General features: G+C 35.8%; 2 protein-coding genes across 4 annotated transcripts; one reads left to right on the top strand and one right to left on the bottom strand.

The window, feature by feature from the left end:
- Window positions 1-748: 748 nt before the first annotated feature.
- On the bottom strand, window positions 749-13,264 carry LOC126781654 (uncharacterized). Of its 3 annotated transcripts, XM_050506599.1 has the most exons (16): window positions 13,214-13,264; window positions 12,888-13,066; window positions 10,805-10,911; window positions 10,417-10,561; window positions 10,016-10,093; window positions 9,344-9,463; window positions 8,594-8,755; window positions 7,735-7,887; window positions 7,177-7,320; window positions 6,386-6,712; window positions 5,841-5,992; window positions 5,373-5,569; window positions 4,849-5,132; window positions 4,359-4,472; window positions 3,536-3,698; window positions 749-3,274 (listed from the first exon to the last, which is right to left on the bottom strand). In XM_050506599.1, the coding sequence occupies exons 2-16, from the start codon at window positions 12,969-12,971 to the stop codon at window positions 2,553-2,555; spliced, it is 2,952 nt and encodes a 983-aa protein (XP_050362556.1). In that variant the 5' UTR covers window positions 12,972-13,066; window positions 13,214-13,264; the 3' UTR covers window positions 749-2,552. The 3 variants fall into 3 exon arrangements, with proteins under 3 accessions (XP_050362556.1, XP_050362558.1, XP_050362557.1); XM_050506601.1 differs by lacking the exon at window positions 13,214-13,264 and having other exon boundaries at window positions 10,805-10,898; window positions 12,888-12,957; XM_050506600.1 differs by lacking the exons at window positions 12,888-13,066; window positions 13,214-13,264 and adding an exon at window positions 11,000-11,123.
- A 293-nt stretch (window positions 13,265-13,557) lies between these two features.
- Window positions 13,558-20,868, top strand: LOC126781708 (lipoyl synthase, mitochondrial). The gene is made up of 8 exons (XM_050506694.1): window positions 13,558-13,810; window positions 14,170-14,362; window positions 14,652-14,785; window positions 14,877-15,033; window positions 15,150-15,207; window positions 15,619-15,771; window positions 19,876-19,997; window positions 20,600-20,868. Exons 1-8 carry the CDS (start codon window positions 13,769-13,771, stop codon window positions 20,833-20,835), a joined length of 1,095 nt encoding a protein of 364 aa, XP_050362651.1. The 5' UTR covers window positions 13,558-13,768; the 3' UTR covers window positions 20,836-20,868.
- The last annotated feature ends 3,267 nt before the right edge of the window (window positions 20,869-24,135 follow it).

Below are 24,135 nucleotides of genomic sequence, written 5' to 3'. Positions count from 1 at the left end.
GATTCTATCTATATTAATAGAAATTAATCTTAAGCGGGACTAAGGGCTCGAACAGGGTCGACAATCTACACTTGCGTTCCACAGCTTTGTGGGCGTTCACGCCGAAAAGTGTAGAGCGGGCGTAAGACGATAACGTGTAAAATGCGTGTGAACGTGTATTGAAATAGTGTCAGGCGCCAAATTAAAAATGTAATTGCTAACAGGTAGCTGTAAAATGTACTAGGCCCTGTAAATTAAATACCAATTTTATATGTTAGTTATGGTTTCTTATCATAAAATGATGGTAAGTTTAACATTCATGAAACGAAAATAATTAATGATAACAAAAATCTTAATAAAACTTTTACTAGGTAATTTTTTAAATATACAAAAACAAATATTTAACATTGAAACTTAATTTATTTTTATATATAAAAAAAATAATTAATAAATATTTACAAAGTTGGAAACGTAAAATTAAATAATATAATTGTGAATAGAACGCCGATGTTCTCAAATGGTGCCAACGTAGATATGGACGAGGAGAGTGGAAGGGGGATCAATGATTCATTTTTAATCACTGTTATTATTATTCGAGCTCTTATTAAATTTTGGTCATAAACATTTTCATTTTACATGCAGATTAAACAATATAATTTCATTCTTTGAAACTTAAAATATTGTCACTATTGAAAATATTTTCAAAGACACTTAATCTACCTAAAAATATTTGATAGTTTGATAGTTGCGGAAATGAATTATGAATAATAATTTGAAGTATTGATGTATTATATATATTTATTTGTCATTCTTCACATTTGGCATTAGTAAAATACATTGGAAGCCAACTATTTATTTAAAATATTATAAAGATAAAAAATTATCATATTAATTTTTCAACACATAGATAGTCAAAAATTGACACGAATTTAAAATATCGTATTTAAAACGAATACTAATAAATACTAATAATTATATTTTTATTCACTGACAAATAATGCTTTAGAGTTAAGGGGTCATAGAAGCCTCACCGTGTTGAAGCATTTATTTAAATCATAATTAAAATATACATTAAAATAATTTAAATTTCATTATTAAATAGTCTGAATTCATTTATATCGAAGTCTTGTCGTAAACGACGAAGACATGATTTCGACGCGGTCGCCGCGTCACGTTGAGCACCATAGCGAAGAATACAGACATACATAGAAAACTAGTTCTTAGGGGCGCGCTAGAGACAATTATTTTGCGACCAAAAAGGCCGCGTGCCCGCGATCGATCAACTGTCATGGAGAAAAGGACGCCATGATAATAAGCCTTCGAGTGGAAGCAAGAGCGAAAATGATAAGCTGCCGTCAGCGCCTTTGATCAAGAAGTAATTCATGGTACGCATATAAAATCCTTACAGACTACATTCCATCTATGTCTGTATTCTTTGACCGTCTTGTTGACGTCTTTGGTGTGACATATGTCAGTCTGAAGGACGGACGTGCAAGATTTGTTTTTGCCTGGGTTAACAAATATATAAAAAAAAACAATTGCAAAATACATGCTTTATGACATCGATATTAGACGCGACAATTTATTTAATATTATGCGACATCATTTATTTATTACGGTTTACCAATAAATGTTATTTAGCGCTGCTGTCTTCTTCTTTCAAGTGTCAAATTATTGACGTCAGAAGGAGATAAATCTATTTTAGCTAAACACCCGTTAAAAACGTTTATAAGCAAGGCCTATGTTTTTGTTCGCTATAATTTATAAGTCTTTATAACCGTTTTAAATCTAATTAAATAAAACAATATTTATATATAAATTGAAAGTGAAAAAAATTCACAAACGGTATAGAAACCTTTAATAACTTTACAGAATAATTGTTCGAGTTTAATTTATACTTAAAAATACGTTATTTGATTATGCGACTTTATTAATATACATTTAAAATTTTACTATATAAATATACTATTACGTTAAGCGGTGGTTATTCGATATATTTTTACACTATTTACATGCATATTACTTATTGTATATATGCTGGTCAAATGGTTTAGTCTTTATTTGTGCAAAATTATTTATTCATGTATGAATGACATGACATGACAAAACAATTAGGACTCAATGCTGCATAATTATAAAGGTCAGCCTATTATTAATAAAAAAATATTATTTAATAAACTTTTGTTTTATGAGAGTTAGGTTTATGGGTTGGCCCAAAATATGCGCATACTCCTCATTAAATAATGTAAAACTTCACTATGTCATGAGTCGTATTAATGTCAGTAAATTTGAATGATATCAACAACAATTATAAACTTGACATTTAGTTGTAAATTTTATATCTAATTACCGTTGGTTACTAATGTATCCAAATAATCGCTTTACACATAAGTATTTGGCCTCAATATTAAGTAACGCTATCACAGATGCATTAGGTAGCACACATACTGACATTATTAAACACCAACACACTTATAAAAACCTGATCCGGGATCATGTAATAAAACTAATAAAATTCACTAAGTGGTCCGTTCATCGACCGGTCGATAACCGGTTCTTTTCCGAAACTTTTTTCATACGGCCGGTATGTTGTAGAAGGCAGACAATTTCTCGAAAAATCCATTTTCGAGACCTTCCCCGTGTATTTCTGTTCTAGGTTCTCGGCCGACTTCTCTTTCGAGGTTCCTGATATCGCTCAAGGACACAACATTGGTAACTATCGGCCCGCTGTACTCTTTGCTCTTTTCAATCTGTGTAAAAACTTGCATCTTGCCATCCGTATTCTCTCTATTATAATTTCTCTCTTCGGTTTCGCAGATCTGTTGGCTTTTGATCGCCCTAAGAGTAGTCAGGTCTCTTTCGTCTGATCTCTCTTGTAATCTAGACGTTATTTCCGGATATTCCTTCGGGTTGGCGAATACTTCTTTAAACTTGTACGGATCCTGCCTGGTGTCGAAGATTTCGTCGTTGAACTGTCCATCTGTTCTGTTTTGTACTGTTACGTTAGGCGCTTTCTTTGGCGATTTTTTGGGATTTTTAGGGGATTTTTTATCTAGTAAACTCTTTAAAATCGGTAACCTAGTTTCTGTTTTTTTCTGATCGATTTTAGGCAGTTTTGCTTCGGCTTTTAATTCATTTACTTTGGTATTAGAGGTTTTCTTATCCTTCGCTTCTTTAACCTTTTTCTGTTCTTCGGCCTTAACACGTACTTTTTCATGGATATGCATGTGTCTTTGTAAATCGTACGAAACTCGAAAACATTTTTCGCACTGCGTACATTTATACGGCTTACTCCCTGTAATAAAGCCAAGTTTAAAAAGTATTATTTGTATAATTGGTGCGAGTATTATTTTTTTACTTATTCGATAATGAAGACAGCGCCGTCTAGTGACAAAAATTGGAATTCCACACAAATCGCAGTTCTAAAACGGTTTAAAAATATCTAACGATTGCAATTTCGGCATTAATTTTATTAATAATTCAGAGTCTGACAATAATTGCTGTTAACATACATTCTGAAATAGGTAAATTAATAAAATAAATTTTATTGTCATACCCGTGTGAGTTCGCATGTGACTCAGCCTGTAGGAAGACGCTCGGAAGGACTTGTTGCAATACTCGCACTTATAGTTCTTCTCGCCGGTGTGTATCCGTCGGTGTACGTTAAGCGAGTAGCGTCGGGCGAACTCTTTCCCGCAGAATTCGCATTTGAAGTGTTTCTGAATAAATATTACAAATAATTATCTATAAAATAAAAATTTGTAATTGTTTATTGAAAAAAAAAAAAAAAAGCCGAGATGGCCCTGTGGTAAGAACGCGTGAATCTTAACCGATGATCGTGGGTTCAAACCCGGACAAGCACCACTGAATTTTCATGTGCTTAATTTGTGATTATAATTCATCTCGTGCTTTACGGTGAAGGAAAACATCGTGAGGAAACCTGCATGTGTCTAATTTCACTGAAGTTCTGCCACATGTGAATTCTACCAACCCGCATTGGAGCAGCGTGGTGGAATAAGCTCCAAACCTTCTCCTCAAAAAGAGGAGAGGAGGCCTTTAGCCCAGCAGTGGGACATTCACAGGCTGTTACGGTTACGGTTATTGATTTTTATATTTAAGTTTGTCGTGTGATGGATTTCACAGAAACTAGTTATATGCTTATTTAGAATGGTACTATTAAAACCGTTTTAACAATTCTTAGAAATAGTAAATATTCGTTATTAGGTACTTCGTTATTTATTATTTTAATATTAATAAATTACTTGATATATGTTACTTAAAAATAAACCTGCTATTATTAAAAAAATACGGAAGCAAAAAAACAATGTAAGCGATCAAGAATAAATTAGATAAAAATAGTAAAGTTCCGAAGTTCTCACCTTGTCAGAGTGCAGCGAGGCTTTGTGATACTTGAGGTCACCCCACTGGCGGAACTCCCGCCCGCACTCGTCGCACTTGCACGGCCGGTCGTCGTTGTGCACGCGCTTGTGTATCTGTGGACCACGTACGGTTATGGAAAAGGTTTTGCACGTATAGTGCTCGATACTTTCTTCTAAGCCAACGATATAATTAGTTCAATCCACGAAGATGCGCCTCACAATGTAAGCTGCTAGAGTGCGAGTTTTTTTGATACGCTAAGAGTAGTTATGTGGGCACACGCACACAAGTTAAATGATGATTCATTAGTGGACTGGGACAATTTTATAAATTATTTTGTAATAAAAAACACAGGTCAATTATTGCATTCTGTTTGCTTACATTTTGGTTCCGCTTGATCTTACTTTAATGTCCGACACAACTACAAAAAACCCAACGACGTTGTCGACGAATGAAACCACCATGTTTATAACAAAATATAAGTCTTTATACCTTTAAAGCGTGAACGGTGTAGAAGCTCTTCCCGCACTCCCGACACACTTGCTGCTTCTCGCTATGCATCAACGTGTGATACAGTAGACTGTTACGATGCTGGAACACTCGACCGCACTGGATACATTCGAACGTCTTGTTGCTCTTCTTCTTCTCCTGCTTCAGGTCTGGCGGCGACTCGGCTTTGACGTGTGACGTGGGAGGCGGCAACTCCGGCGGGGGCGTCTGGTCCGGGAAGGCCTCCGGTGGTTCCTCGGTGTCGAAGATCGGTTGAAGCATTTCCTCTGTTAAGTAACGTTTACTAAAGTCAATTTTTGTAAATCACCTTAAACATTCGAGGTGTCCTTTTCGACTTAACTAGCTCGGGCATCGAATATAATATTAGATTCTGATAAATATATATGTTTATACTGAAATATGTCACAATAAATCAAAAAGTTATTCAATATTTAAAATTAATAAAGGTCAGTTTATGTCATCAACCTTATATACATCAACAGGAAATGAATAGTGAAATTGGTTACCGTCGTGCTTGTCGGGCGCGCGGTGCGGGTGCGGGTGCGGGTGCGGGTGCGGGTGCGGCTGCGGGTGCGCGGGCGAGGCCTGCACGGCGACGCTGGCGAGCGCGGGCGGCGGCGGCGCGCAGGCGGGGCAGTAGCCCGCGCCGCCGCACGCGCACAGCGGGGACGCGGCGCCCGCGCCCGCCCCGTTGCGCATGTACCTGCGGGCGCACTCGCGGTTAGCTCTCTGGACTTTTACCTCTGCTATACAATCTCATATGATATGATTGTCATAGATACTATATGAGATATGTGGATTCGTAGTATAATAATAATCTATAACAATCGTAATAATTTTTTAAATATCGTACTGACAAAAATGTATGTCGTCTTTCATCACACGAAAACAATTTAAAGCATACACAAACCTATCTCATGTTCGAGACAGAGGAGGTCGAGAGAGGATAGTTTGTGTGTGTGTAGCGTACTGACCAGTGCCGCACGTGCTCCTGGTGCACGTGTCCATTCTCCACGGTGAGGTGCGGCAACAGCGCCTGCTCGTACTGCTCGCCGCTCTCCTCTACCGCCACGTGTATCCCCTCCATCAGGTCCTCCGGCTCGCTGAACTCTCCCATATCTTCTAGCTGTTTTAACAGATTAGAAATTATATTATTGATGTTACTACTGCCACTGCTCAATTACAATCCAGATAAAAAAAATGAATTAGATATTGATCAGCGTTCCCGATACTTAAAGTGAGCTTTTGAATTATAATTTACATACATCTTAACTTTTATAAATACCTTATTCATGAAAGCGATAGCCACATCTTACTGTCCTTATACATAAGAGATATGGTAAGTCGCTTATTTGTAAAAAGGTCGTTATAGCGCTATATATTTTAAGGTGATGTGGCAGTGACAGGAGTGCCTTTAACCACATGATTTAATAATAGTATTAAAATAGGTTTTCTTGAGCACCAATATCAATGATTGGGAATTTATTTATTAATCATAATATTCTCATATAAGTCATACCTTTTGATTAGAATGGGCTTCTTTAATATGAGCTTCACACTGTTTCTGTTTTCGAAACGATTTATTGCACTTGGTACAGAAATACTCTAGTTTATCCAACGAGTCGTAGAGATCCGCTTTCTCGACTTCAGGTACTTCCTTATCCATGCTGGCTACGGAATACTGCAGCTTGTTGCTTGTATAATTGAGTGTTTTATCGCTTGTCGTATATAGTATATGTTTGTCTATGGATTGGTACATTGTCTTTGGCACACTTCCTTCTAGAGACAATTCGACTATAGAGTCCGGTAGGGTAGCCACGTTGTCTACGATACAAGTGTTTGTCATCTGTTCAAACAAAAAATATTGATTATTATTTTTAAATTGAGTAATTAATAATAATTATAATAATTTTGTTCGAGTCATTGAAAACGTGAGAAGTTTATTTGTTGTAGGTGAAGACTATTTTGTATTGATAAACACAGGACACTTTATCGCAAGTACGCGCTTTAATCGCATTAAATATTGGTAGTAGTTTTTTTATTTATATTATAGGTAGGTGGACAGGCAGAGTAGTCACCACCACCTTACATCACCAATACGCCACCAACGTTCGGAACTAAGACGTTATGTCTCTTGTGTCTGTTGTTGACTGGCTCACTCACCCATTCAACCGGAACACAACAATAATAACTATTGCTGTTTGGTAGTAGAACATGGGATGAGTGGGTGGTAACTACCCAGACAGCATTTCATAAAGCCCTTCCAATAAGTAATGGCATACAAGTGATAGTATATAAGTTAGGTCTTACCTTATCTATGCCTAGATCAGGTACAGGGTTCTCTATGATGATGGTGGCGTGAGGTTCGTAATGTTGTTTGAGATGTTGATAAAATTTCAATTGTTCTTCACCATAGAACTCTCCGCACAATTGACAGATGAACATCGCACGCATCTGAGAAACATAATGTCTGTAATGCGAATAGATTTTATAACCCTTACTTTTATTGATGATATTATCGTAGATAATAGACTTAAAACTGTCTTAGACTTATACATTGCTACATCTGGTAAGGGATAGTGAAATTAAGCAAAGCTGTCTGTCTATACAAATCGCAAGTAATTTACAGATGTACAAGCATTAATAATATGTACTTTTATTATGTAAAATAAGTTCACACTGGCTCACTCACCTTTCAAACCGGTATACAACTACTATATTAATAGTAACTAATATTGTTTGGCCGTAGAATTTGTGATGAGTGTGTACCTACCCAAACTGTCTTACGGGTAATGGATCTATAATGATCGACATTCAAATTTTCGGAACTAAGCTCAAGCAACTCGATGAAATAGTCAAAGTACGTACCTCATGCGTCACGTGCGGTACGTGCGTCACATGTGGCACATGCGACACGTGCGGAACGTGCGTGACGTGCGAGTGCGGCGCGACGGTTTCGAATGTGTCAGGCAAGATCTCTTCCTGCGGGGCCTCGCCTCCGCAATTTATCACCACTATGTCCTGCAATAGAAGAATAAAAGAAGATACACATTAACATCGATTAATATTCCCAAGAATACGTTCTTAGCAGATACGTTCTCTATTTATTGTATATTGCTGGTGGTTTTACTGGTATGGACATCGTCACCTGTTGGGAGGCCGAGTAGTGAGACTCAGCCGAGAAATAAGGGGGGCCCACGTGACTCATGGAGACGAACGTCCTAAGGGTGTCACTTGCAAGAACGCACCTCGGCTTAGGACGTTGTCGGGATGGCGAAGCGCGAACAGACGGCACGTCCAGCGATGAAATGTCGCAAGTCGAGGACGTCGTTTCCACCGCGGAGACGGTGTAGGGCCGACACAACAAAAACACTACAATTAATATATAGCACGAGAAACTCACGGACGCCGAATGATTAAACACGTATAAACACATACTCATGGGCACAGATAAAACACTATCGCCGAGAATGTGTGCCGGCGCCGATACGTGTCCGGGTTATACATGTGAAATAGTGTAAGGTATAATATTTTTATTCGGTACAGATACTAGTAATGTAATAAATACACATGCATCTTGTATTGTGCATGCGCTTGAAATTGTGCATACTTAGATATGTCTGAAGATAGTAAAATAAATTATATTTATCGCCAAATGTCGTACAGCGCACCAATGTTTCATTGCCCTGCGGACACTTATCTTTAATACTACCTTTAAAAAAATTACCTGTTGAGGCGTACTGCTTCCATTGGTCCGTTTCAACTTCCTGGATATCCTCTTCTTGTGTGGAAGACTTTTCTTGCTTTGTTGCTTGTTTTGCGCGGGGGAGGCTCCGGCTCCGATATCTAGAACCGGACCGTCCTGTTCGGTTAGAATCCCACTGTCGTCCTGGAAATCACAAGATAATTGTCAATTTATTATTTTGAAAACAATCTCTTTATTTGAAATATATTTCACAAGGAACAAAAATAAATAAATAATTTATGTCATCATACCCAGCAAAGCTTCTCGACTTATTTGTTATACTCTAAAGACCTTACTAATAAGCGTTATAAAGCTTAGGAATTTAAGAAGGTAAAGAGCAAAATTGGTAATCGTTTATTGAATTTTATATGCATAAGTGAAGTTCAAATTTAAAAATATAATATTATATTAAGTAATAATTTCCAGGGATAAATTTGATCAAAAACACATAAGAATAAAATATTCTGGATTGATTTCACAAACAAACAAACATCTTGTTATTTTCTTTTTTATATTCGTAAGGCTATAAGTTATTAAAAAAAATTGGTTTTGGTGATTGAACTATTCTACCATAATCAAGGGCCAACATTAGGGATGTTTTATAAATCCTCATTTTTTTTTGTTTTTATAATGATGAAAAGCTACTACATTAAGTAAACTGTTAAGTACACTGTAATCCTAGCTTTTAAAAGTTATTTAAGCTTATCAGAATGAAGCTGAATAGCCAATTACCTTTAATGTGTTTTTATTTTTATTGAACCAATCTGTGTCCGGACATCTTTTCATGTCCTGCAGTGGTGGTAAGGTCGGCAGGGGTGGTACTTGCACCACTATTGTATCTGATTGTTGATCCTATGAAGAAAACAGAAATTAATAGTCTATTAATTTATCAGACTGTACAATAATTTTAGCAGTAATGAATCCAATAAGTTTTCATATTGTATTTGCATTATGTTAAGTTTTATTCTTAAATTATTAATTAAAATAGGAAAGCAGAGCGGCAAATGGTAAGTGGTCACCACCACCCGTACACTTTGGCACTGCAAGAGATATTAACCATACTTTACCAAACATTATTTATACTTAATAAGATTACGGTTGCAAATTGGATAACATAAACAAATTCCAATAAAGCTAGTATAATAAAAGCCTCCAAGAAAACCTGTTATAAAAACTATACTAACTAAACTTATTTTGTATCCCAAAAAACGGTACAAACAGTGAAATAATAAAAAAAAAATTTAGATAGCATTTAAAACGTTTGCAAGTAATTGACCTACTTGAATTGTTATTTAATTCAATACCTACATTGTTAATGTAAATTAAGGCAGTATCGAAATTAATTATCTGTTATTGAGGTTTTTTGTTTATCTGTGTAAATTGATAAATGTAAATATATCTTACCAGTGGTTGTCCATTGAACAATCTCATTGGCGCGTCTAAAATCACAGATGGGTCCACATCACTCCTTACAGAAGGCACCTGAGAATATTTTTTGATTTTTAAGTCTAATGAAAGAACAAAATAATTACGTATTTATTTATTTCAATTATATATTATCGTGCTTTACGAGGTACAATACTATTAATTCTGAAAACCTACATTGTGTTGCCACAGTCAATATTCTGACAGAAAAATCTAATAATTATTGGCTTATTCCGGGGTTTTTAGTTTTGCAATTATTACTGCAACTATAGTGAGTTATTACAGATAATTCAAATTGTTTCAGTCATAAAACATTTGACAACAAAATATACTAAAACAGTAAATTAAATTAGAATGCAATTCAATAGAAATGTAATTACTTTATGATGATTAGGATGTGTCTGATGATGGGAAGCGCGAGAATGTTGTGCAAGGTGTGCCACTAGAGCTGCCAGTCTACCTTCAGGGTCCAAGAGTTCCTCCACCCATGGACCGTCACCAACTTGCTCACCCACTGATACTTGCCTGAGAAGAAAATTAAGTTCCATATTCATGTTTAAGTAAAGCACACATCTCCTATTTTGTAAGTATTTAAGCTATCCATTAAATATTTGACATGGATCAAAAAAGGGTTTTGCCATATATTTTATTAAACAAAATAAGATAATATAAATATAAACAAGTCTTACAGTAAAATCAATCATAGAAACAATAAAACTCCCTATGCATGAGTCTCATTTTTGTCTTTATTTAAAAAACACCACATACCTGCACATTTGTGTTGGAAAGTTCTGTGGGTGCATGACAGTAACCACTCGACCACCTCCATCATCTTGTACATTCAGAGCCAAGGAGTTGGCATCTACATGGACGGACTGTTATGTGAAAAATTTTATATCATCATTACATGAAAAAATATTAGCTAAATTATATTATATAAATAATAATAATTTATTTACACACCCAAAAAAAAAAATACATGGACACAATTTATTTGCAGTATTATCTAACTCTAAGGTTTTTATTTACATTAGCAGCACTATTGGCAGATCTTTGACTCCAAAACTAATATAAATTATACTATCAGTGTCAGTGATTCCTCGACAATTCATTGCACACTAGATTAGATTCCTAGATACCTTTAAAGGTGTAGTAATATATATATATATATATGAAAGAAAACAAGTGAAAACAAGAAGGAATATAAAACAATTAATAATAGTATGTTGTTATGCGTGCTTTTGTATGTATATCCGTGTGTGTGGTGTGTCTGTGTATGTGTTTGTGCGTGCGTACGTGTGAGTGCGTGTGTGTATTTGTGTGCATTTATAATTGTACTCAACATGCCCAAAATTACTTTTATTTATTTCAAAAGATTTTCTGTGTCTAAATAAGAAAACTTCAAGAGACAATATAAACATGACAATAAAAACCAGGTAGATGCTGCAATACAATTTTGTTTACAATTATTGGTGTTTATTACATAGGCATAACTTATTATATATTTGTGTACTCATTTATAAGTTATCTAAAATAATGTTTTTTAAAATCTTAATTATTCAACAAGAACACGAAACTGACACTTGGCAGGTTAGAACAAGATGTACCAAATATTGTCTTCTTGATTAAATGGGTAAAGTTATAGAACATTATAATGCATGTATAACTTTACCCCAAAAATCTAGTACATTTTTTATTGCAGACACAATCCTCATTTTACATACATTCATTAAACATATTTAGATATATTATTCCTAGAAAAATATTTTTGACTATAAAATACAGTTATAAAAATATAAATCATTATTATTTTCTAAAAATAAATACACAAGACATGCTTTATTTGTTTGTGATAATAATGTGTGAGTATTAATTAAAGATGCATAAGTACAACTGACTTTTCACATTTTTTTTATGATTGGTGATGAATAAAATTCTGATAAATGTATAGTTGTATATGTTGTTGTTTTTGTAGCAGCAAACTATACTTAAGCAGTATTGTGGCAGAATCTTCTAGCTTATATAATATATTTAGTCTATAACAGAAGAGCTCTTTGGAGTATATATATTATATTTACCGGCTATTACTGTCAAATGAACTTAGTAACGGCATATTGTATGATTTGATCAAATAGAAAGTTACCACTGCATTGGACTGTAGATTCTTTTGAAAAGAACCAGCAAGAAATTTATTGGTTACTCTTATTTTTCAATTTAATTACATATGCTTAACATCCATATGTAATTAAATCAGTTAATAAGAGTAACAAGTACCTCAAACTCTACCCAACAAAATAATATAAAGATATTAAAGAGTGAACATACTAATATAGAAAAATGAATATAAATAAAACATTTATTCACATTCAAGTTCCTTCAATGAATATGTATCATTATTTTAAGAGTCAGTCGAACTCAACAAAAAATTCCATTCATACTTATATACAACTTGTATAACAACATACTATATTATTAAAATATCCTACTTGAAAAAGATTAAAATAACGGATATGATGGAAGTAGTGATATTACTCTATTTTTAATAATTTTACTGTATCCATAAGTTTTATCAACAAATAGATTTTTTATGTATATCGATAAGACAATCTGATTATATATCCTTGGTTTATCTTACTTTCATAAGAAACATATTCAAACATTAATATAAAAACCTAAATACAATAAAATAAAATGTTGAGTTCAATTAATATGAATATGTAAAACAAAGAACGCTGAGTTAATTAATGAATTCACTCTAAAGTTATGTCAGTTTTGTACCTAGTTTAAATCAAAGGCAATTAGTTAATTATCATAATGAAAACAATTCGCTTAAAATTTTTTTTTTTTATACCTCCGGTGTTTGGTGTGAATTCATATAATGCGTGACCGCTTCGTCCATTTTATCCTCTAAAAGATGTGATTCCACGTTTCGCATGTTGAAATATTACATTACAAACTGTTTTCATTTCACATTTCAATAATTCACATATCACAACTTGGTTAGGTTCATTCAACACTGAACACTGACAGCTGTTGCTTGCAATCAAGGTCACTAAATGTATAATATTATGTTATTTTGATAAGCTATATTCTTAATACTAGTTCTTTTAATAGTAAATGTTAGCTCAATAGAGCGTTATTATAGAAATGTACTCCAATGAAAAATAAAGTTATTACATTATAATTAAGCTTGTGATTCCTACACAAAGCAGTAATAAAAATGTAGATTGTGTACAATGTTCATGTTGATAATATTATATCAGGCAACACACAATTACAGGATTTTGAAGGTGTTGCTATAAAATATAAGTAGAATTTCTCATGTAATTTTTAATATTAATGCCAAAAATGTCTCTAATTGGTAAATACATTTAAATAAATATTTTATGCCTAGGATAAATATAGGTTTGTTTATAAAAGTTTCTTCGTAGGACGTTTTTTTTGCACTGACTTAATTAACAGCTGATGGAGTATGACATATTTTGTACAAGAGAGTGTGACTTTATTATGACGTCTGTATTATGACGTCTATTCTAATAATATTTGACCATTATTTGATTTAGTATTGATGTTAAATTAAAGATAAAATTTGTTATGTGTTAATGACTTGTGAACTCGTGTTGTGTAGTTTTTGATTAGGTTAATCAGTCAGAATTACATTTCTTGCCTGTGAGGCCCTGGGATGTTCTTGTTATCATTGAGTTTCACTTCTTATCTAAAACACAAACTAAAATGTTAAGAAAAAGTCTAAATTTAGTACCAAAACGTCATGAGGTAATTACGATTTAAATTTTTATTTAAATGTTTTTGATTTATCACCCTTACGATTAAAATAATTAAGTACTAAACCAAAGTTTCATCATAATTGTAATCAATTAAATAAGATTTTAGGATAGGCTGTTAAAACCGTAAATACTATGTTGATTATTGACATTAAAAATAAAGTACAAAAATATATTAATAGAGAAAAGAATGCTGTTATGAATTAGAATTAGATTTGAAGGTTCATTATTATTTGACAGGAAACAAACTCTCTTTTTATCTAAAATGATCTTTTCGAATTAGAAAGTTTTATTGTAAAATAGTCACTAGCCTTAATCCTTAATAAATGTGTTATTTAAATTATATTTCAGGTCCAACAATATGCATATTCCAGTAAGCTAGACGTCATTCGAGAGAAGTTGAGAGAAGGACCTGGCTTAGGAGATTTCATATCTGAGGATAGGCCTAAGAACTGGGATGAATATGAAGGAAAATTGAAAAGAGAGAGGGGAGAGTCTGAGAGATTACGACTGCCACCTTGGTTAAAGACTTCAATACCCACAGGTTTGCAAAATCAAACAATAATTTTATCAACCTATGCTTAAGTAATATATATATTAGCCATTGCTAATTATAAAAAGAGAACTATTTATAAAAAGAAGACCTTAAACAAGAAAAAAAATAGCTGAATATTGGTTAAAAAAACTTTATTTCTCAGTAATATGAGAAACAAAATTTCTCTTCCTTTCTCAAATATAATAGAATATGATGAAAACATTAGGAAGAATTTGACTAGTGGTTTGATCTTTTAAAGCTAACATATTGATTGATTGATTGAAACTATTAATTACAGGTTCTAAATTCAGTGCTCTTAAGGAACAATTACGAAGCCTTAAACTGAGTACAGTCTGTGAAGAAGCCAGGTGTCCTAACATTGGAGAATGCTGGAGTGGTGGGAAGCATGGCACATCTACGGCAACTATTATGGTAATTTTTTTTAAACATTTCCCATTTTATTGGTATCTTTTATATTTAATATATAAATATATCTTTATTACTATGTATTTTTTTATTGTAGCTTATGGGCGACACCTGCACACGTGGCTGTATGTTTTGCTCAGTGAAAACATCTAGAGCCCCACCTCCCTTGGACCCAGATGAACCAAGAAATACTGCTAAAGCAATATATGAGTGGGGCCTTGGCTACATTGTGCTTACTTCTGTTGACAGAGATGGTGAGAAATTTTCTATTTTTAAATGGTGTAGATAATATGAACAATTTGATTATTTTTATTTTTAATCTGTTATAATAAAATTTGTTATTTTAATACTTGTTCTATATTGTTTCTAGATTTGCCTGATGGAGGTTCATCCCATATAGCTGAAACCGTTAGAGAAATTAAGAAACAGTAAGTGTTTCGTGTTATTAAATACTAAATCATTGAAGTAAAAACATTGTTTGAAAAATATGTAATTATTAAAAATAAATTGAGCGTTCAAACTTCTTACTTAATCTTAAGTCTTGATTATATAAAATGGAAGTAAACAATAATTAATCTTGATAGCACCACCTCATTTCAACCCATGGTTGTCATCAGAGCCAAGTAGGGGAAATTTTGTAAAGCACGTCTCCTACTTGAGTGTGGAGGCAGAGAATTAATCCCAAGGCCGTAAAAGTCGGACGGAAAACGGTTTTAGGCTGGATTGCCTGCCATAACTCAAATCTATTTTTGAACATATTGAAAAATAATTTGAAAAAAAGATTCTCCATATAACTAGTCCACAAGTCTAGTCTTAGTCTACAAACTTTGTTTTTTCAGAAACCAAGAAATCCTTGTAGAATGCCTCGTACCCGATTTTCGTGGTAACCGCGACAGTATAGGAACTATAGCAAATTGTGGTTTGGACGTGTTTGCTCATAACATTGAGACAGTGGAACGACTCACTCCATTTGTGAGAGACAAACGAGCTGGGTATGTAAAAATATTTTATTTCATAAATTGTAAATGGAAAAAATAATAAATAAATAAAAGTAATACTATCACTGCCGTAACAGCATGTGAATGTCCTACTGCTGGGCTAAAGGCCTCCTCTCCCTTTTTGAGGAGAAGGTTTGGAGCTTATTTCATTACGCTGCTCCAGTGCGGGTTGGTGGAATACACATGTGGCAGAATTTCAGTGAAATTGTACACATGCAGGTTTCCTCACGATGTTTTCCTTCACCGTATGACCGGTGAAGGAATACTATCACTGCCGCACTGAAAAATCGAGTTCTGCGCAATGTGGAGTCGTTGAGTTTTTTTTGGCATTTCTATGAAAGTATATTTATTCACACAATAAATAATTGACAAACGCGTTTGTACGAACGTGCGATCCAAAATTTAAGAGCCTCAATTCTTACTCTTATTAAATACATAATTTATCCTTTTTTGACAACACCATTCATTGGCTTTTGACTTGCTTGATATATTATGTTTAAAATGTATTATACAATTAGGGAATTACGTTCATTATTATTTTATAGTATTGTTTGGTTTCAAAATATGTAAATAAATAAAAAAATTTGAATTCTGCGAAAAATAAGTCATGATTAATGTCGGAGGGATCGTAGCACAATTTCAATCAATCAATCAATCAACAGCCAATCGTTGTCCACTGCTGAACATAGGCCTCTCCCAAGGTGCGCCAAAGCTCCCTGTCCTCCGCCTTCCGCACCCAGTTGGTGCCCGCCACCTTCTTAAGGTCGTCGGTCCACCTGGCTGGAGGGCGCCCTACGCTGCGCTTGCCGATTCGCGGTCTCCACTCTAGGACTCGTCTGCTCCAACGGCCATCGGTCCTACGACATACGTGACCAGCCCACTGCCACTTCAGCCTGCTAATTTTGCAAGCTATGTCGGTGACTCTGGTTCTTTTCCGGATAATCTCATTTCTGATCTTATCCTTCAAAGATACTCCGAGCATAGCTCGCTTCATAGCACGCTGAGCGACTTTGAATTTGTGGACTAGTCCCGCAGTTAGTGTCCACGTTTCGGCACCGTATGTCATGGCAGGTAAGACGCATTGGTTGAAGACTTTCGTCTTCAAACATTGCGGTATAGACGACTTGAGGACTTGACGAAGGTTGCCAAATGCTGCCCATCCCAAGCGAATTCTTCGATCGGCTTCCTTCTCGAAGTTGTTCCTACCGACTTGTATTGTCTGTCCTAGGTAGGTATATTCACTAACAACTTCGAGAGGTTTCCCCTCGACGTATATCGGTCCCGGCACGACATGCCTATTGAACATGACCTTGGTCTTGTCCAAGTTTATACCGAGACCGACACACCGGGAAGACTCGCCTAGGCTACGCAGCATTTCGGTGAGTTGTTCCAGCGACTCTGCTATGATGACGATATCGTCGGCAAATCGAAGGTGTGAGATGTACTCGCCGCTTACATTGACTCCATACCTAGTCCAATTCAGCGTTTTGAAAACGTCTTCCAACGCGTTGGTGAACAGTTTCGGGGATATTACATCCCCCTGTCTCACCCCTCTGCGCAGTGGGATCGCCTTCGTCTTACAGTCCTGGATGTGGACAGTCATTGTAGCGGCGTTGTACAGACATCTCAGTACCTCGATATATCTCCAATCGATATGACATCTCTGCAATGCGTCGAGCACAGCCCAGGTTTCGATGGAGTCGAAGGCTTTCTCGTCGTCCACAAATGCCATACACAGCGGCTGATTGTACTCTACGGTCTTCTGCTCAATCTGCCGAACAGTATGGATGTGGTCCACGGTGCTGTAGCCTGATCGAAAGCCGGCTTGCTCTGGGGGCTGGAACTCGTCAAGTCGTCTGGCGAGACGGTTCGTGACGACTCTTGAGAACAGCTTATACACGTGACTCAGGAGGGAGATTGGTCTGTAGTTTTTCAAGAAAGTTTTATCACCTTTCTTGAAAAACAGTACCACCTCACTCCCGCTCCACGTTTCCGGGGTCTTGCCATGTTGGATGACGGAATTAAAGAGGCTTGCTAGCTCTTTCAGGACCGGAGTTCCGCCTGCCTTAAGCAACTCTGTTGTGATTCCGTCATCTCCCGGAGCTTTGTTGTTTTTAAGCTGTTCGAAAGCCGCCCTAATCTCTCCTTGGCCAACGACCGGGAGCTCCTCGGAGTAATGGCGCATAAGAGGGGCGCGCTGGTCATCAATACTGATTCCCACGGGTTTATCCGATCTTGAAGAGAACAACTGCCCATAAAACCTCTCTACTTCTCCGACAATCTCAGGCCTAGATGTAACGACCCCACCATTTTCAGTTTTATGTTTTGTCAGACGCGGCCTCCCAAACTTGCGAGCGAACACTTTCGATCCCCGATTTTGCTCAATCGCAGCCTTGATGGCACGGGTATTGGAGCGTCGGAGATCGCGTCGCGTCAGCGTTTTTATTATTCGATTTAAGGCCTTATCTGACAAAAACGATGGTAGTTCTCGTCGTTTTCTCATGAGCTCGAGTGTCTCAGCAGAGAGTTTTGGTGCGTTGTCTCTTCACTGTGGCGGAAAACACTTGCGGGATGTGTTTTGCAGTATTTTGACCAGCGTGTCGGTTCTCTCATCAATGCTGCTTATGGTTTCCAACGCGGTGAATTGATTTTGAAGTTCCATTTGGAACTTTTCGGAGCCTTGAGCAGCTTGGAGCATGGTAGGTCGGAGAGTAGACCTCATCATTCTCGATCTTTCGGCTTTTAAGTTGATATTTAGAGTGCCTCGAACCAAGCGGTGATCACTTCCGGTATTAAACCTGTTGATCACTGAAACATCTCTAAATATGTGCCTTTTATTCGAAATGATAAAGTCTATCTCGTTCCTTGTCACGTTATCGGGGCTTCGCCAGGTCCACCTCCTCTGAGGCTTCTTTTGAAAGAAAGAATTCATCAAAAAAAGCCCCTGCGCTTCGAGAAAGTTTACCAGCATTTGCCCCCTGTGATTTCTGCAGCCCAAGCCGTAAGGTCCGACTTTCGATTCACCGCTATCTTGTACTCCCACTTTAGCATTAAAGTCTCCCATAACAACATTGTAGTGGGCCTTCGAGGTGTCGTTGAGGGCCTTTGCGATGTCCTCGTACATCGCTTCGACCACATCATCAGAGTATGTCGAAGTTGGCGCATATACCTGTACGACCTTCAGGGAGTACTTGTCGGAAAGTTTTAGGACAAGGTACACTACCCGGTTTGACACACTACTGATTTCCACAATGCTGCTAATGAGATCCTTTTTGACTAGAAAACCGACACCACCCTGGGAGAGGTTATCACCTTCGCGGAAGTAGAGTAAGTTACCGGACTCTAGAGTTATCGTGTCCTCCCCCTGTCTTCGGACTTCAGATAACCCCAGTATATGCCAGTTTATATGACTTAACTCTACTTCTAATTCGGCGAGGTGATCGTCCAGCCTCATCGAGCGTCCATTATACGTTGCCATGTGCAGTCGTTTTATACGGTAGCCTGCCGTGAACCGGTGATTCTTATCACCCCCTGCCCTGCCGATACCGCGACCGCTACCTTGGTCGGGCCTAGCGGGCTTGCCGGTAACTGGGGGCCTTTTTTTTGGGCGCAACTGCCATTAAGGGAGGGGTTTGCCCATACTCGCCGCGCTGGGCAGGCGTGTTGGCGAGCGCAGTAGGGGGGTAAGATGTTTATGGGAGGGGGGACGCTGCTGCCCATCCCCCCTTTTCCCCCGTCCCTCAGTCGCCTCTTACGACACCCACGGGATGGGATTGGGGAAGTACTATTCTAAGCCGGTACTCCACGGCACAAATACGTCGAGCACAATTTGGTTGAATATATTAACTACTATATAATAGTACATATTGTAATATCTGCTTATAATAAAATGTCATTATGTAGACAAAAATATCATAGGGAACACCTTCATCTTGCCTGTTCGAAGTCTGCACCGGTATCTGCTATACTAATATTTTTTTAAATATACATGCGTTATTTTAATTTATTAAATGAATGCTACATGTACAGTAGATGGGTGTACAGTTTTAAATGAATGCTCCAGTTTTCATTTTGTTGCATAATTTTTTATTATTACAGATATAGGCAGACGCTCAAAGTCTTAGAGACGGCAAAGGAGATAAACCCAGATCTGATAACGAAATCCTCCATCATGCTGGGCCTCGGCGAAACTGACCAACAAGTGGAACAAACGATGAAAGGTAACAGTTATTAAAAGATCTTTTAGTGCCGGTGTATTTTAAATATCGAATATGTATGAAAGGGGGATTTCCCTGCAATTTTGAAATTTCATATAAACACATTATGACAGTGTTTGAGTAAGAATTAAATTGATAGGTTTTTGATGTCTTGTTTGTGTCAATATATTTTTTCTTTGTTTTTATTAATTTAGATTTATCATCATATAATAGATAGAATATATTTATTCAAAATGTATAACGAAACATCCCATATATATTATAATTATCCCTTATATATTAGCTTTGAATAATTAATTGTTATTTTTAATTATTCCAGTTTCACATAAGTTATTTGCCAACAAGTCCTCGACATTTTTCAATATTTCTCCTTCAAATATTATTATACAAAATGGACTTATGAACAAAAATTAGCGCATTGGCGATGTAAAGAAAAATATGTTAACCAAACATATTTCACAGGGCCAATTGGCTCTAATAGGAGTGTATAGGTCGATACTATAAGGTAGCCCTTATGTCCGTTTACCTGTATTATAAAAAAAATCTTTAAAATTTTCAGGTTCTATCTAAAACTTCGTTAGGTACATATGTCTTATCGTTTTCAGATCTCAGGGCCGTAGGAGTAGATTGTGTTACACTCGGCCAATACATGCAACCAACGAAACGTCACCTCAAAGTGCACGAATACGTCACACCAGCCAAATTCAAGGAATGGGAGGAGCTTGGCAACAAACTGGGCTTCCTGTACACAGCCAGCGGACCACTAGTTAGGTCCTCGTATAGAGCTGGAGAGTTCTTTATCTCCAGCCTCCTAAGGGATAGAAAAGTGAAGAGTAATTGACTGGAGTATTCGATCCATAGATTGCAAATAAAATGTTTTAATAGTTTTAGATGGGGTTTTCTTTAGTATAAAGATTAACATGCTTTTAAAAATAGTTTGTTGAAATGAATATTTAGAAATTTAGCACCCTATTTATTAGGAGTAAGAAAGAAGGCAACTTTCAATTTTCAATTTTTTGTTTGAATTATCTGATGACATCGGCCCTTCTGCTCATATTTATATTGAGTTATTGAAGTATCTTACGCTGGTAATACCAAAATTTTTAGGCACTTTATAAATATTGAAAAAAATACCACCAGATTAAATATATATATATTTATAAGAAATAAGGAAGATATTACAAATATATATTTATATTAAGCATAGTAAATTGTATTTTTTTTAATTAAATATTATCTTGTGTATATTATATATTTAATATTTTCATTGATTGGCAATTTTGTTAAAAGCAATAAAATTATTATGTTTTAAAATAGTGTTTTTGTTTGAATGACCGACGACTTTGTTAAATACGAATATTCGTGTTATATAATAATGTAAGTTAGAAAAAATAAAGTTTAATGATAATATAATTCATAATAGAATGTCAACTGTGAGTTATGACTTATTGTCACTTAACTTACAATTCCTTATCCAAGTTGAAATCGAAAATCAAATATTTTGATCTCGCAAGTGAGTAATAAACATGTTACAAGGTCACTATAAAATTTGGAGAATAATTTAATCGTAAGGCAACGAACAGATTGCCAAGCCAAAGCAACACTAACATAAACAACGGGCGCGATCCGGAAAACCACAAAGCATGATCACAAGGTTCAATTCTTTCTAAACCATTGTCGTCAAATCCTGGGATTCTTGTTTTGACACAATCTTCAACATACCTTTAGAAAATAAATGAATAAATGACGATCCATTCGATCCACAAATCAGTTGTCGCAAATAAAGTTGGATAGGCCATACTGCTCTGGATCGGAATTTGCGGGGCCGGTGTACGGTTGGCTGCCCCAAATGGACCTGGCAGCGTTTGCTCGTAGTAAAGGCGATAAAATCAGCATGACCTGGAGCGAGCTAGAGCGGAATGGCAAATAGTTGTATCTGCCCCGATGTTAATGCTTACCAATTTTCGTGTTTATAAAGTACGTGAATAGACGGATGGGATTCATGTCTTCAATTTATAAGAAAATTGCAAATACCTAAAAAAAGTGCGGAGAAACTTTTTTAGTCATTGGGGATCCATTATAATTAGTTCAATCCACAAAGACGGTCCCCACTATTACAGCTTACATTGCACACTTGCATTGTAATCATTGAAAAAAAAACCCAGCGTGGTTTGAACCATCTATATATAATGTATGTATGTGTAAACAATATTACACAAATGAAAATTTTATAAAATTCAGAATTATAATCTATTTTTCACATACTCCTTCTATGTAATATGCTTTTTGCATAAAATACCTTAAATTTATTAGAATTTTGCTGAAATATCTTTTACTTGCCTACGTAAGACGGCATTATTTTTTATCTATAACAAGATCGTATGTTTTCAAACATCGTTAAGTCTGCCAGGAATAGTCTCCGTGATGACCTTACGCTGAACTTGCAATGATGATCTGATGTCAGAAAATCTAGTTAACTTTTCCCCTAAAGCGAGTTGGATCGAGTGTATAGTAAATTAAAAGGTTTCTAAAAATAAAACCTTTGTCAAGAATCTGTAAGCGGCAGCGTTGTTTGCTTAACTTGAGTGAACGCGTGCTAATTAGGTTGGTACTTGTAGTTTTGTAAACTATATAGAAAAGTACTATTCATTTACTAACTACTGGCAACACTATGGTTGCGCTAGTGGTAATGCGCACGACTGCGCTTTTAACGGGAGCGAAATAACCAACACCCTGTCTTGAATACCTAAAATGCATTAATTCACCTCGTGACTTGTATTGTAACTGATATACGTTATATTTATTTTGGATGTGGCAACTTTTTATTTTATAAAAGATTTTTAATTTGTTATTTCGAAAGTTTCGTAATTGCACCGATTTTCGGTAATTCAAAGTTTGGCGAATCTCCACATCTAGAGGTCCTGTGTTTTTAGAAGGATATTTCTGTTTATCACAAAATAAGCTCAATAAAGATGTATTTGTTTTACATGAGATATATATTGTAATATTTATAAAATATTTTTCGGATATTTATGGGCTATTAAAATAATCGGTGAATGTTATCGGTTGTAACACATACTAGCACCTACTACAATTTACTTTTATAATATTAGCTTGACGTTCTACTTAGCAATATTTACTCGAGGAAAACTAATTTGTTTAATAACTTTGGTTCAAAAGTAACACGGAAATGAATATACGGTTTCACTTATTTGCCTGTTATTTTGAAATCATTTTTTTATAAATAATCAAGTTACACCCAGACTCAAGTCAAACAGACATGTTCATACACACAAATGTCTGTCCTGGGTGGCAATCGTACCCACAACCTTCGGCGTGAAAGGCCAATCCACCAATCACGCCAACCGGCTCGTCTATATAAATAAAACTATAACAAAATGCCAGTACGATTGTATAAATTGACTACCGCATCCGTTTTGTTATGCTGACTGTATTTTATCTCTATGTGAAGATGCACGTATGGTCAGCAAACGGCGTGTGTTAGTTTTTCGTGCGGGCTTTTTGCGCGTCCGTGCGTAAATATCGCGAGGCTAAGATTACTGACTTTATAGATACGGAATGATAATATATAGAATGCTATAAAATGGTTTGTGGAATATACGGTTACCATAAATTGTATATAAGAGTAAAGTGACTGTCCCACTGCTGGGCTAAGATCTCCTCTCCCTTTGAGAAATACATGTGTATTCATACACCAAACTGTATGAATACACATGTAGCAGAATCCTGAAAAATTCTAATTATAAAGTTGTAGTTTTTACTGAAACATGGTTGAACTCCACAATCTCCAGAAATGAGCTGTTTGATTCGCACTATATAGCATATAGGAAGGATCGTTTTTGTTCGGAACTCTCAAAAAAAGAAGGAGGAGGCGTATTAATTGCTATATCTAAAGATATTTTTTCTTGCCGAGTATGTCATTGGGAGACTGACAATGAAATGATGTGGGTTATATTAGACATAACCAGTGATTATTCGGTTAAAAAAGTCGGTCTTTGTGTTGTATACCTACCATCTCCGGTAAAAGTAGAAAATGCTAAAAATTTTTTTGAAAATATAGATGTTGTTAGTAATCAAATTGATGGTGTAATAGTAATAGGCGATGATTGTACGTATATGA

This window comes from Nymphalis io, chromosome 4 (genome assembly GCF_905147045.1).
Source record: "Nymphalis io chromosome 4, ilAglIoxx1.1, whole genome shotgun sequence".
Taxonomy (NCBI): domain Eukaryota; kingdom Metazoa; phylum Arthropoda; class Insecta; order Lepidoptera; family Nymphalidae; genus Nymphalis; species Nymphalis io.
Note: the sequence above shows the minus strand (reverse complement) of the source record. Positions and strands in the feature narration are given on the sequence as shown.